The sequence below is a fragment of the Sprattus sprattus genome (assembly GCF_963457725.1).
Source record: "Sprattus sprattus genome assembly, chromosome: 12".
In the NCBI taxonomy this organism is placed as follows: domain Eukaryota; kingdom Metazoa; phylum Chordata; class Actinopteri; order Clupeiformes; family Clupeidae; genus Sprattus; species Sprattus sprattus.
The window spans coordinates 10,665,879-10,679,536 of record NC_137910.1 but is presented as its reverse complement, the minus strand read 5'-3'; the positions used below and the strand labels follow the sequence as shown (position 1 = coordinate 10,679,536).

Below are 13,658 nucleotides of genomic sequence, written 5' to 3'. Positions count from 1 at the left end.
AGCAAAACAGCCACCAATCAAAGCATTCCGTCCAACACTAATTCTAGGAGAACATTTATGAATTTATGAGACCAAATTATATCTTCCGACTCATCTTGCCATGTTGCCATTACCACACCATGTTATAACATAGCCTGTTAATAATTCCATAATGTCTCAGGTTTGTCGGCTATAGCTGACTGACGGTGATTGTAGACTACGCTCCGAACCAGTTATTACGACAGGCACCTTCAAATAAAGACCCAAAAAAGGATCCAAAGCACAAATAATTATGTGTGTTGATATCCTCCTCTTCAGGGGTGATGCAACAACTGATTGTAGGGACTGTAATGGTAAGCCATATTGAGGAGCCTGATCTACATGGACTCCAATGTACCTACTTGCTTGGCCACTGCCGACGATGACCGTGGGCCCTGTCCAGCCCTGTCCTAGCTTTGAAACAAATACCACTATACTTTCCACAACAATGGGACAAACATGTGCACATGAGCAATGTAGCCTAATTTTAACGTGCACATTCATGGAAGACTGTTGCCCGTGCGCCCTGGGTATTCCCCTACCACATCTGTCCCTTTGCTCAGAGCAAAGACTACAATTCACATCCTACAGTATCACCGTTGTGTACACATGCATCAGATTGCCTCTGTGGAATTACTTGACTATCTTTTACTGGAGGAAAATTAGATACAAAGACGATCTTTTACTGAAGGAAAATGAGATACAAATACGACAAACCCCTGTCTCTGTTAAAAGGATACATCTAAACGTGTTCCCTGGGAATCAAACAAATAGCCTGAACGTGCTCTTTCTGTGAAATTGTATCTAATTATGTTTTTTTTGTATACTTCATTTCTGAGTTGTTTAATGTGTTTTGTTTATTTAATTTGTCTGTTTTGTTTTGTTATGGTTTGTTTATTTATTGTTATTCTGTATTATGTAGCCACAGTCAGGGCATTGCTGCAAAAGAGCCCCGCGCTCAGTCAACTCTCCCGGAATAAACAATGATGATGAAAAAAAATAAAATAATAATTGAGCTCATTTTGGCAGAGGGAGCAGGTTTACAGCACTAAGTCTTACATTTCACATTACTAAGTGTGAGATCCCAACCCACTGGGCATAAGCCAGATCACCCAACCACCTTTGTGCGAGGTAAGTCTTACATTTCACATTACTAAGTGTGAGATCCCAACCCACTGGGCATAAGCCAGATCACCCAACCACCTTTGTGCGAGTGTAGCTGGGGATGGGCCGAACCAAAGGAGAGAGTGTCTCACACATGACGACACAAGCTGGGAGGCAGTGTGCTGTGTGATTGGGGTGGGGAGGGGAAAGAGGGGGGTTGTTTTCCAAAGAAAACAGTTTGGATTTTTCCTGGAACACTAGGGGTGAGGTGGGGGTCGTCAGGAATTTTAGGCATGTCATGTTTAGAGTTGGAGAGGTTTATATAAAAATCTGCATGATGACAGAAAGGTCTGGTTGCAGTATGAAGTGAACAATCCAAAGGTTTGAAGGCTAAAGAAAAAAATCATGATTTATTATTTATTACCGGATCGAAGGAAGAACAATAAAATGATGACCTGAGGGGCTTGCCACACTACAAATACACACACATTTAAAAACTACAAATGCGAGAGTAAGTCTCAACATTAAAACACTTTTTACAAAAAAATATTTACAAATAAAAAATTGTAGTTAAAAATGTTTATAATCACAGGTACAGTCTGTCATCAGTTGCATGTCTTTCAGAGGGATCCGTGCCCAGTGATGCTTCAGATCTCCCAGAACAGTGGCTCAGGGGTTTACTGGACAGAAGTCCAGCAGGAGGAAGTCTTGGATGATGGGAATACTGTTCTCGTCACACTGGATATGACTTCGGACAATCAGGAGAAAAGTGCTCCGGGGAGCAGCCAACAGGGAATGAATCCTCTCCGCCACCACCTGGACATACCTCACATCCGAGGAGGGAGCTGCAGAGATAGAGAGAGAGAAGACAGATAAGTTTGATGTTAAAAGAGAGAGGGAAAGAGAGAGGGGGGGAGAGGGAGAGAAGACAGATACATTTGATGTTAAAGAGAGAGGGAGAGAGAGAAGACATACGTTTGCTGTTAAAGAAAGATGGAGAGATAAAGAGAGAGAGAGAGAGAGAGAGAGAGAAAGAGGGAGAGACAGAGAAGACAGATACGTTTGAAGTTAAAGAGAGAGGGAGCGAGAAAGAGAGACAGAGAGATTGAAAGAGAGAGGGAGGGAGAGAGAAAGCATCAGAGAAGGAGAGAGAAAGAGAGAGAGAAGCAGCACCACTGCCACCATTTAGCCAGCTGAAAGTGAAAGCTACCTTGCTTTTGTCTTTTATTGAACACCTTTTTTTACAAATATCATATTATTTAATTCATTCATTCATTCATGAATTAATTCATTCATTACTTAAAATGAATGATTCATCTAAATTCATTGGTTAACTGAATAAAACATAACAAAAATAAAAAAGAGACTCAAATCAGATACACAGTAAGCATGTTGACAGTATGCAAAACAGTAAGCAAGTGCCACTGCAAAAGCAGCAAGCTTCAACAGTCTGGGCGAGCAAAGCAGGAGCAGAGCTGTTCACTCACCCACAGGCTTGCTCAGTTTATCTGGGGGAGTGTTCAGGAGGACCTTCTGCACCAGAGTAGGAGGCACCTGCACACACACCTGGAACTCGCCATCCCGAACTGTCAGTACCACTGGCCTGGGAAAAAAACAACACAGCACGGAGCAGAAAAACACACTCAGAGCTACAACAACAGAGAAGAAAAAGAATGTGTGCATTGAGTAATACAGCAAACAATCTTTTGAGAAATGAGCTTCCGAAAGGTCTTTGTTGAAATTAACCTCGCTGAGTCCAGGTGAAGAGACTCCAGACTCCAGACAGTTTCTTAAGTTAGCCCTTCAGCCATTCAGCCCCTTTAATGAGCCATTTACTGTATCTGTAGTCGAGAAGGTCTCAGTTGCTAGGAGACAATGCTTCTCTCATCTGGTCTGACACAAACTGATTGTACGGATTGTATGGCACTTAGAAAACCCACTGAACTGCAGAGGCAGCTTCAATTCCGTGTCTCCATTTAGTTAGCACCTGTCATAGCATCACAGGGATTTGGGGAATCAGGCTGATTGGCCCTTGTTCATGTAAGGGATAACCGCCAGAGACTGACCTGTAGTAGTGTCTCACAGTGGTGTGAGGTAGGCATGGGTAGCAGGGCCTATAGATGCCATTGTCATCGGTGTCCAACTCCACAGCACAGTGCCCACACCCGGTGAAAGTGACGTCCCCAGAGACGATCTCCAAAATTCTCTCAAGGCTCATGGTGCTGTCAATCACTTGCCCAGTGTTTTGGGATGGGCTTCCATGAAACTGGAAGGCTGTTATTTGTACTTTGAGTTCCACGTCACCTGATTGTAAGAAGCAGGAGTGAATTACAGAGACCCTGGCAATGGACAAGTATCGGGGGACAGACATATCTGAAGTGGACGGCAATATTCGTGAGGCCAAGCAGTCCTCACCTGTGTATTTTTGAGACAGCAGAGTTCGTAAATCAATTTCAACACAGGAAGTGGTTTGTGCGGTCTGGCCTGGCTTGAAGAACTCTGCCCAGCGGATGTCACTGGTAGAGAGGAGCTCACAGGTTCCCCAGGGAGTTGAGTGAAGCTCAAGGAGACCTGAGGTTACATCCTGCTTCACAAGAAGCAGCCGGAAATCCCACAACGCCTCTGGACAGGTGCGGAGAAGGAAAGAAACACCCATAGTTTCACAATACAAAAAATAATATTGAGGTATTTTGTTTTAAAAACAGGGCAATTGTGAATTGTATTGGTTTGTGTAAAACAAGATATGTTGTTCATCTACTTGAAATGCTTGACAATACCTTTATGTTTTTGAATTCGTTCCAGCCATGTCAGAGCAGCACCCCAGAGCACTACTGCCCCCTGGTGGCCGTCTGCCTGCTCCACAGTTAGCACTGATCTCTGAACTCCAGCTGCCCGGGAGATCCCCTGGGCCTCATCACGCCAGGCTGAGGTTGAAGGGAAAACAGCCTGTCAACACCACTGTTACTAATAGCAACAACATGTCGTCAAACAAAACACAATGACGGTTCACTGACAAATGAGAGAAGTACTGCACTGAGTTGTAATATCCTTTAATCTTTTGGGTATTTCTATGACATGAGCATAGAAGAAAATAGAATGACTGCCTAAAACTGCGGGTGAGTTTTGTTCTTAACAACTCTTGCACAAGATGCCCATAGTCATTGTTGCTGTAATGTTTGATCAACTTATGAATATTCAAGTGGTACCTGTCACCATGTTGGTGTGTGTGACCCGGACCACGGCGTGGACTAGGGTATCAGGGCGCAAGGTTTTGAGTTTTGCATAGGGAATTGTGCTTAGGTCCTGATGGCTGCAATGAGGCAGGGACAACAGCAGGGGGCGCCTCTCCCGCAGATGAGCACACAGTTCCCCGAGAGTCCGTCTGTTCACCATCTGAGGGACTGGGTATCACAGGCATAGATCATAAGAGTGTATCATGACACATCCATTTTCAGTACAGCCCTCATATGCGGTCAAATTCATTATAAATATTTATTCCAAAATCGTTCACAGATTGACGTCACTGAACAGCTGTGCAGCCCCACCTGTGGGACTGAGGCTGCTGGACACCTGGCCCAGGTTGAGCAGTCTGCTCGAGTAGGACGACTGCAGCACTGTTTCCCCCCTCCATTTGTCCTCATGGACTCTCACACCTGTAAGATCCATTAGGAGAAAGATGGTGTTTGGAGTAAAAGAAGAAATGAAAGAATTGCTCAACCACTGATAACTTCCCATAATGACTTTCAAAACCATAGAAAAAAATCTAAAGAATCTAAAGCCCCACAACGGAGCCCTGTCTGGTTCAAATAATTGTAAATGTAAAAAGCTTAGTGCTGAAAGATACAACTGGACATGTCATGCGCTTCTGCTCAGAGGGAGAAGCCTAAACGCTTCTGCTCTCTGTATACAGTGACCAGGAGCACATCTCCTGTCTGTCTCTCTCTCTCTCACACACACACACACGCATCTCTCTCTCTCTGTACCTGTGATCGGGAGCACATCTCCTCTCTCTCTCTCTCTCACACACACACACACACACACACACACACACACACACACACACACACACCTCCCTCTCTCTGTACCTGTGATCAGGAGCACATCTCCTGGCTGCACGGTCAGAACCCAGAAGGCAGCGGTCCTCCACATCACCACCTTCATCTCCACATCTGATTGGTCAGTGACTATCAACGTTGCCAGGGGAATAGTATTTCCTGCTGTTGCGCCGGCCTTCATTTTCACCTCCTGGAGATGAAAGGGGTGCACCACGGCGACCAAGATCGAGTACTGCACCCCACGTGTCCTGCATCTGGCCAGGAGAGTTGGGGGGCGAGCTGTTATAAAACCATCCCATGCAGATGGCTTTGAACGTGGACCTTCAGGTGTGGTTGGAGACGACAGCTTGCTCTTTTTCCTGGCAGGGGAGACAGGCGAGCTGTGAGCTGGCTGATCAGGTGGAGTCTGTGCAGGGTGGCTAGGTGAGGTGAGACAGTGCTGAGGGGCCTCCAAAAGGCGGCCTTTGTCGACGTGAGCTGAGGGGCTCCCCTGAGTACAGAGGAGTCCATCTGGTGTTCTCTCCAGCACCACGCCCCCTTCCTGCTGCCATTGACTCAGCACTTCCGAGAGTCTGTCCAGGGAGCCCTGCAGAGTTCCTCCCACTGCTCGACTGCCTGGGCTGGAGTGGGGGCTATACAGCTCTGGGGAGGTTCTAGAGATCACTGGAGTGTGCTGGGTCTGCGGCGTGTGTGGGGAACCCATTCCTGGAGGAAGCCCTGCTCTCCTTTTCATGAGAAGGGCTTGGCTCTTTGTCCACACACTGAGGTACTCAGTCTCCACAGACATACCAGAGCAGGGTGGGCACTCAGAGGCTGTTTGAGGCTGGGCAAGTGCAAAGCAGCTGTCTAGGTAGGCCTTTAGGGATTCTGAACAAAGGTCATCGACCTCTCGTAACAGAGGTTTATTCTTAGAGTGCTGGCTTGACGGGGCTGGTGAAAGGTCAGGTGTGACTTCAGTTTCTTCATCTTCCTCAAACAGTGGCGGGGAATGCCCCTCGGTTGTGACCGATTCAAAATGACCCTTACTGACGTCTCTATCTGCCCACCCTGCAGACGTGTGTGCCTCCACAGAATCTGGGTTCACCTGAACCCCTCTATCGTTGGTCTTTGGCCTTAATCGTCCCTGCTCCCAGCACAAATCCAGGGTTTTCCAGTCACTAGAGTCTTCAGGAGCGCCCGTGTCTGATGCACTCAAGGAAGGGCATGGCGCTCCGAGAAACACATGGATCTTTGGTTTGTCCGCCATGCTGCTATTGTCCTTTCAATGCAATGCACTCCAATTATTTGTTGATAGTCTATCTAAAGAAAAAGGAAGATACGCACAATCAGGAAACAAATAAAAATGCTACCACATTTGAATGACTGTCAGGCTACAGTTACTGTTTGACAATAAAAAAAAAGAGAGTAAATTAAAGCCATCCCTGATTTTTTTTTAATCATTGCTGATTTATTTGTTCATTATTGCAATGAACAAAGAAGTTGTGCACATATAAGCCTGAATCATTTGAGCAGTCAATCAGTTACAGAAGAAACGCCTGAATGTGTAGTCTCAGACAGGAAACAAACTCTGTGGACAGGAGTGAATTTTTGACTTGCAAATAATCTTTGAAAGGGGACATAGTTCAGAAGGTCCAAATGACATTTCTTTTATCCACTGTTTGTTCAGACAGAAGCACTGAACAAAACAGACTGCCAAGGCCGTTAAGGGAGAAAAAAAAAATCACCAAGACACTTTTTTTAACAAGTTCTTCGCTTCAGCAAATCATTTTTCTACGAATTTCCAAGGCCACTCAAGTAGTCCTGATACATGTTCGTACAGAGGGCACAATATTCAGACATAAATAAAAAGATATTATTTGGGTTGGCACTGTATTTTTCCAGTATTTCGATCACCAATCCCTCTCTTCCTGAGAACAGAACTGATGAGGCTAGGCAAAGCAAACCAGCCACCAGTAAGGTTCAAATGCAACAACTGTTAACAATAAACAGCTATTTAGTTCAGCCCTTGCTTTGACTTAAACATTCTCCACAATTGATGTGTAATGGCAAACAAGGGGGAAAAAACGGCCGTGTAAAGAGTAACTCCCCTGAACCCACCAACCACATGATGGGTGTTGGTGCCACGGCAACCAATAGCACAAAAGAAAGAGGCTGCTATAACTTGAAAGCACCACCATGATTTATGTCAGTGGAGCAGATGGGGAGAACTGGATGAGATGGTGGAACTTGAAACTCTGAAGGAGGGTATTTTTATTTTAAAATGTTCAAAGGTTTTGGTGAATAACAGATCAGTTTTGAAAATGTTGTGTGTACTGTTGCCTGAGGACAAGATGATGCCCTCATTCCCACACGGCCTTTGTTCCACACTGTGACAGGAATTAGCATCCTGTAGCTGTGAAGCAAGATCAGGGACATGTTGTCATTCCATTGCTCTCAGCAGCAGGACAACCTTCACAGAGTCTTCTCCATGTGGATATCAAATACACATGACATTTCAAAGAGTGGTGTGAAAAGGAATACACCTCCGTCCGGCCTCTTGACCAAAATGGCAAATCTACTGCATGGCTTGGTACTGAAGAGCAGAGCTGGGTACTACTGCATTTGATGGATCTAAGAAAATAATGCCGAAAACTCCAGTATAAAGCTGGTTAATGATTTACATCCTACACAAATACAGCAGAAATAGTTTTATGCCACAAAGGCTCTTAAAATGTGTGTGTTGGTTATAAGTTAACAGTGAGTGCAGAACAGATCCGCTGTGTAGGTGATAAAAACACGAATGCCATGTATTGCTGTCCGTCTGTCTGGCAACAAATGAAAACCTGGCCGTATAAAACATTGCTAAAAACAACAGAAAGCACAGACCCCACAGATATGAGAAACAAGGATGAATAAACCCATTCCAATACAACATCCATCAATGAAACTAAAACCTCTGACAGCGTTCAGTTAACCTCATAGCTATTTTAAAGTTATTATAAAAGTGCAGAGATCTGGTGAATAAACAATTGGATGTGTATACACACTCTAGGAGGTCATGAACCAATACCTCTCCTTTAGTATTCTCACTGCATAACCAAACTTCTGTTTTGTATACACTGCAGTAGGCTATACATAACCCCACTAAATGCACTTTTCTGCACACCCTGACAGGGTCTCACAAACTATTCAATGCTAAGAAAAACGTTTGTATGTTTTTTTCCACGTTGAATACTGAATAGAAATCCTGAATGTCTATGCAGTCAGAGAAAGTTGCCAACTAGTGCAAACCTAAAGTGCAGGCAATAGACTTTGCGCTGTTATATGGTGAGAACAAGGCCGACTGTGAAAGATCCACCCGCATTACGTCGATTAGGATAGAGGTCAATCCCTATGGATTCTCATGGCAGACACTCAAGAACGAAAACGTGTAGGCTATTTTTTATTGAGTTGGGAATTGAGACGAAGAGGCGTGATAAAACTAACAAAACACTTTTATTTTCCTTGTAAAAAGATATCAGTCAAACGCCGACTGGTTTCGAATTCTAACATTACGTTTAAATCATAATCGGTTCCAGGAATGACTGGTGGAACGCGCATTGTTTGATCGGGTCCCTGTGTGTACGCTTGAGGCCCTCCCAAAGTGCACGCCTGCCCTGCCTTAAAAACAACATACAGCCTACCCGACTACTGTCAGTTCTATACTGAACGAGACAGAAAAAGGAGGAGGTGCTGTGTTTTTTTTTATGTCTTTCCCTTGCACAGTTCGTAGCTTTCCCTGTAGTTCTCCGTAGTTCAGTTTACTTTATTACCTTGGTAAAGATGTACAGGTATCTGGGAGAGATACTCTCGCGGGGAGCAAGTGGTGCTCTGGCCTCGGGATATGTCGACTCTGCTTTGCCTGTTTCCGCGTCTTTCATGCGGGTTCGCCGCTACAGCCAGGCCGTTGGAGAAAAAGATGATGACCCCAACTTCTTTAACATGGTGGAAGGTTTCTTTGACCGTGGAGCTTCCATCGTGGAGGATAAGCTTATGGAAGATCTCAAGAATAAAGAAACACCAGAGCAGAAGAGACATCGAGTTCGAGGGATTCTCAAGATTATTAAACCCTGCAACCACGTACTAGCAGTGTCATTTCCCATCAAGCGAGACAACGGGGAGTGGGAACTGATAGAAGCCTACCGGGCCCAACACAGCCAACACCGGACCCCCTGTAAAGGAGGTAAGTTAGGCAGCACAGAATAAGATAAGCTAACATAGGCTAACTAACGTTAAGAGTTCCCTCTACCTAGCATGACAGTTCGAGGCGTGCACAAGGCGTCCCGAGGGCAAAGCGAGATTACATTACTGAACTAGTGTTAGAAACTCTGTTTTGGAGATTTTAATAATAATTCCAGTGCCTTATTGTTGACTCGTTAATTAAAGACAAAGTTGAGAATGTCAACTAAAAGTAGCTATCTAATTAAGTTGTGTAAGCGCAAGCTAATATAGCAGATGGCAACGCAAGCCTTAATTAGTATTCATTTCGTAAAAGGTAACTTTAACGTTACAATTTTAGCATAACGTGTGGATGGGATGTCAGTTTAATGCCAAGGGTTATTGCAAACCTCCTCGAGTGTCATTTTAAGCTAACTTGTGTATTGCTAGCTAGGTAACAGTGAAATGGTTACTTACATGTGCGTAATTTAGCCAGCTAACTTTAGCGAATGTTATATAGTTAATGCTTACTAGCAAAATCGTTTTAAACATACCGGTAATATATACTTTTGTTTGATGAAATACTTCTACACAAGCTAACCCTCTTCTAGGAGGGTACAGCGTCTTCCATAGTAAGCTAGCTATCTCGTAGCGTAGATAGTTCCTTTGGACAGGACAACTTGGTAATGTGGTTTAAACGCCTGAGGCACAGAGCTGTCATGGCCGATGAATTACAAAATATTGTTATCAAAACTTTAACTAGGTAAGGTAGCTAACCAGTATTGTTCTTGTTGGTCAGTGGACATTGCTGAGTGTGCGGTCTTTCCCCTAAGCTAACCATCCAAACAAAGCAGAGCGAATCTGCTGATATCCCAGATGAAGGGGTGCTCCACTAACTTAGTAATCAAGCTTGTAGCCAACCCTGTCCTACTTCAAGGAAACGTTTTAAGTGTTCACATATGAAGAGCAAAGGCCTCAATCACTCCCTGCTCTGTGTAGTTTTCCACCCAAGACTGGAATGCTGACAGGGAGCTAATTATTTTGTTTGTTTTGGGGGGCTGTCCTGTCCAAGGTATTTTAATCTGTTATTGTAAAGGTTATAGGGTGAAGTACAATATGGCACTGGCCATCGAGAGGCTATAGCTGCGTTCATCCCTGCATAGGAACACGTTCCTATATTAAATCCACATTTTTAAAGTGGGTAAGCATATATCCATTTTTTTAGTGGTAAAGTGTCCAGAGTCTCCTGCTGGTGGTTTGTGGTGGGGATTCTTTGAGTAAGTTCCTTCAGTTAAAGTGTGTGTGTGTGTGTGTGTGTGAGTGTGAGTGTGCGTGTGCATTCATGCATGCACCCACATGTGTTTATGTGTAGGTTTGTGTGCAGGTGTTACTAAGACAGCATTGCATCTCTGTTGTACTCAGTTGAGGAAGTATAATTATAACAAACTATGCAGATAAACTTAACTTTAATGTTTCGGTACTGTGAATTTCCATGTTCAATTAGTCATTGTAAACATAGGTCGTCTGAACTATAGGTGGTATATGATATCCTATACCATGGTTTTTATGGGTTTGGAGCAGAGTTGTGTAGTTAGGCGGCCACTCCCAGTTTTAAGCCCACTCCTTTTTTTTCTATTCCTTTTTTTTTTTTTTTTTTAAACATTTCAGTGTGGAGTGAATGAGTCATAGAGATGGTTTGTTTGTGCCTGCCTTCTCATGGTCTGCATTGAGTATGTGGAGCCGACTCCATTTTAGGCCGGTGTTGTTTTTCCTCACAAATGATTCAAAGGTAGCTCTTGAACAAAGCTATTGCCGAAACACTCTAGTTTAGTGTCCACTCTTGCTAGTGTTTGCATGGGATGTTAACCCGATGCTTTCTCAAAGAATGAAAACTTCCCTGAATAGACTGCAGTGGCATGAGTTATTGCCCATCCCCCTGCGTGTGACTCAGAAAAGAATTGGACTACCACCAAGCCTTCAATGAGAATAGGACCAGATGAACCCCCTTAGCTAAAACCTTACTTCTAGTGCAAGTCAAAAGCATGCCAAACTTAATACATTATTCTTCCTGAATTGTAGATATATTGTATATATTGATTTGTGTCTGGTCTGTCTGGTCTGGCGTGTGTATCCTGATTTCACTAGTTCACTCATCGGAATGCTTGATTTAGAGTGCTGATAATAAGCATGTTTGGCTTGTTAGCTGGCCGTGGTCCTGGGACGCCTGTAGAGGTGATTGTGTGTGAGTGATGTCCTCTGGCGCCCCCTAGGGATGAGGGCTTAGAGCTGCTAGTGAAAAGGAGGAGAACGGGGAGGATGTGGGATACGGTGCTACACCAGAGTGCGTGATTAGGTGGACAGGTAAGGAGGGTTTAAATCTCCTAGAAAGCTGAAGTGGGGTGATCGAGAGCTGTCAGTCATCCCTGTGGGTTACCCCCAAATTTTGTTTAGAAAGCCTCATTAATTTGTACTGTTGTGGTTTACACTGTATACACAGGTGTCTTTTCCTTCAGTGTGAAGGCACAGTAACTAACCCATGTTCCGTTTGTGTGTTTTAGGTATCCGGTACAGCCCGCATGTAAATGTCGATGAGGTGAAGGCCTTGGCCTCACTGATGACTTATAAATGTGCGGTTGTCGGTAAGTTTTTGTTCTTCCATTGAGTGTCAGTGTATTTTGTTTTTAAAGTTATTGTGAAGGATTAATTTGTTATGTGGTCACCTCACAGATGTGCCCTTTGGAGGAGCCAAGGCTGGTGTGAAGATCAACCCAAGACTTTACTCTGTAAGTGGTGCTTTGCCATGGTTACGGCCTTACGGGGCTGATCTGCCAATAGGCAGGTGTACTGGGCGTGTGAAATGATTCTGTAAGTGGTGCGTTGCCATGGTTACGGGGTTTATCTACCAATAGGCAGGTGTACTAGGTGTGTGAAATGACTGTAATTGTTGCTTTGCCATGGTTACAGGGCTGATCTGCCAATAGGCAGGTGTACTGGGCGTGTGTTATACCTTTCTGTCTGAGTTTTCTTCTTTTCTCAAGCTCAAATTACACTGTTATCAAAACCAGTACTCAAGCAGTATTATTGGTGTTTCCTTTCTGCTTTTAATCTCCTCAACGGCCCAACCTGTCATTCAGGCTATGAATTACAGCATTCATGTAATGCTTGATTTTTTTTGAGGGGGTGGGGTTGTCTGAATATCTTGTTTCAAGCAATTAACTATTTGAGTAAACATAGTAATTTATAACTTATACCATGACATTTTAAAGATACAATTTCGCACACCTTCCTTGTCCCAGAAGGTTAGATGGCCTTTCGTGTGGTACTTTATAGACTGAATGGGGCTCCATTGGGCTCCATTACCGTGGCCCAGAGTCAGAGGAGCTGTGTGTCACAGCACTGTCCCTCCTCTCCCTGTTGGCAGCTGTGTGTTATTGCCAACATGGCTCCCTTAGACCTTGGCAGCAAGCTTCAGTGAGAGAGAACTGCTGAGCAATCAGCCTCTGCAAACTGCAAGCAAATTTTTTAGAGTCCCTGTCCCCCCACACACACACACACATACCCCCTCCCCCCAAACACACACATACACACAGACATACCCACACACACACACACATACACACATACCCATACACACACACACACACACACACACACACACACACACACACACACACACACACACACATACATACCCCCCCCCCCCCACACACACACACACACACACACACACATACACACACATACCCACTCTCCCTTCCTATACTCTACATTATATTGGCATTGTTCAACTGAACTCCATTTTCCCCTCTAAATTACACCTAGCTAAGCACAAAGAGCTCTTTAATCTGCCTGCCTGAACGGAGTCTGATGCGTTTCAATGTAATTTACTTGCTGTTGTATGTCTGCCATGCTAACTTGTCTGTGTGTCTGTGTGTGTGTGCAGGACAATGAGTTGGAGAAAATCACCAGGAGGTTCACCATTGAGCTGGCCAAAAAGGGATTCATTGGTTAGTATTCTTGGTATACAGTAATTAGCACGATGAGGCATTCATTAGTTAGTGTCATCATTGGTTGTGTCTCTTGTTCTGAACCCAATTTAACTGGACGCAGCGTCTCTAGTGATAGTGGCTCAGTGAGGATGATTTCTCTCTCATTTCCCCTTCTGTCCCGCAGGACCTGGCATTGATGTCCCTGCTCCCGACATGAGCACTGGAGAGAGGGAGATGTCATGGATCGCCGACACCTTTGCCAACACAATGGGCTACAACGTAAGAACCTTACCTAAACAACTGCTTTTCCAGTTGG

General features: G+C 44.4%; 2 protein-coding genes across 2 annotated transcripts in view; one reads left to right on the top strand and one right to left on the bottom strand.

The window, feature by feature from the left end:
* Positions 1-1,746: 1,746 nt before the first annotated feature.
* Positions 1,747-9,082, bottom strand: shld2 (shieldin complex subunit 2). The gene is made up of 9 exons (XM_080848471.1): positions 8,969-9,082; positions 5,208-6,476; positions 4,668-4,775; positions 4,329-4,523; positions 3,900-4,046; positions 3,538-3,744; positions 3,189-3,426; positions 2,610-2,725; positions 1,747-1,967 (listed from the first exon to the last, which is right to left on the bottom strand). The coding sequence occupies exons 2-9, from the start codon at positions 6,421-6,423 to the stop codon at positions 1,792-1,794; spliced, it is 2,403 nt and encodes an 800-aa protein (XP_080704597.1). The 5' UTR covers positions 6,424-6,476; positions 8,969-9,082; the 3' UTR covers positions 1,747-1,791.
* Positions 8,862-13,658, top strand: part of glud1a (glutamate dehydrogenase 1a) — a 13,260-nt gene continuing 8,463 nt past the window's right edge. Inside the window, exons 1-5 of the mRNA XM_080848472.1 lie at positions 8,862-9,378; positions 11,912-11,992; positions 12,081-12,136; positions 13,297-13,360; positions 13,527-13,621. Of these exons, the coding sequence (XP_080704598.1) occupies positions 8,979-9,378; positions 11,912-11,992; positions 12,081-12,136; positions 13,297-13,360; positions 13,527-13,621 (696 nt within the window). The 5' untranslated portion in view covers positions 8,862-8,978. The remainder of the gene's footprint in view (positions 9,379-11,911; positions 11,993-12,080; positions 12,137-13,296; positions 13,361-13,526; positions 13,622-13,658) is intronic.

Excerpts from the sequence above, each read along its gene's own strand:
- shld2 (XM_080848471.1), bottom strand. The coding sequence starts at position 6,423 with ATGGCGGACAAACCAAAGATCCATGTGTTTCTCGGAGCGCCATGCCCT. Across the intron at positions 4,047-4,328 it reads ACACACCAACATGGTGACAG|CCTGGCGTGATGAGGCCCAG; the intron begins GTACCACTTGAA and ends CTTCAACCTCAG. Across the intron at positions 2,726-3,188 it reads ACTGTGAGACACTACTACAG|GCCAGTGGTACTGACAGTTC; the intron begins GTCAGTCTCTGG and ends TTTTTTTCCCAG.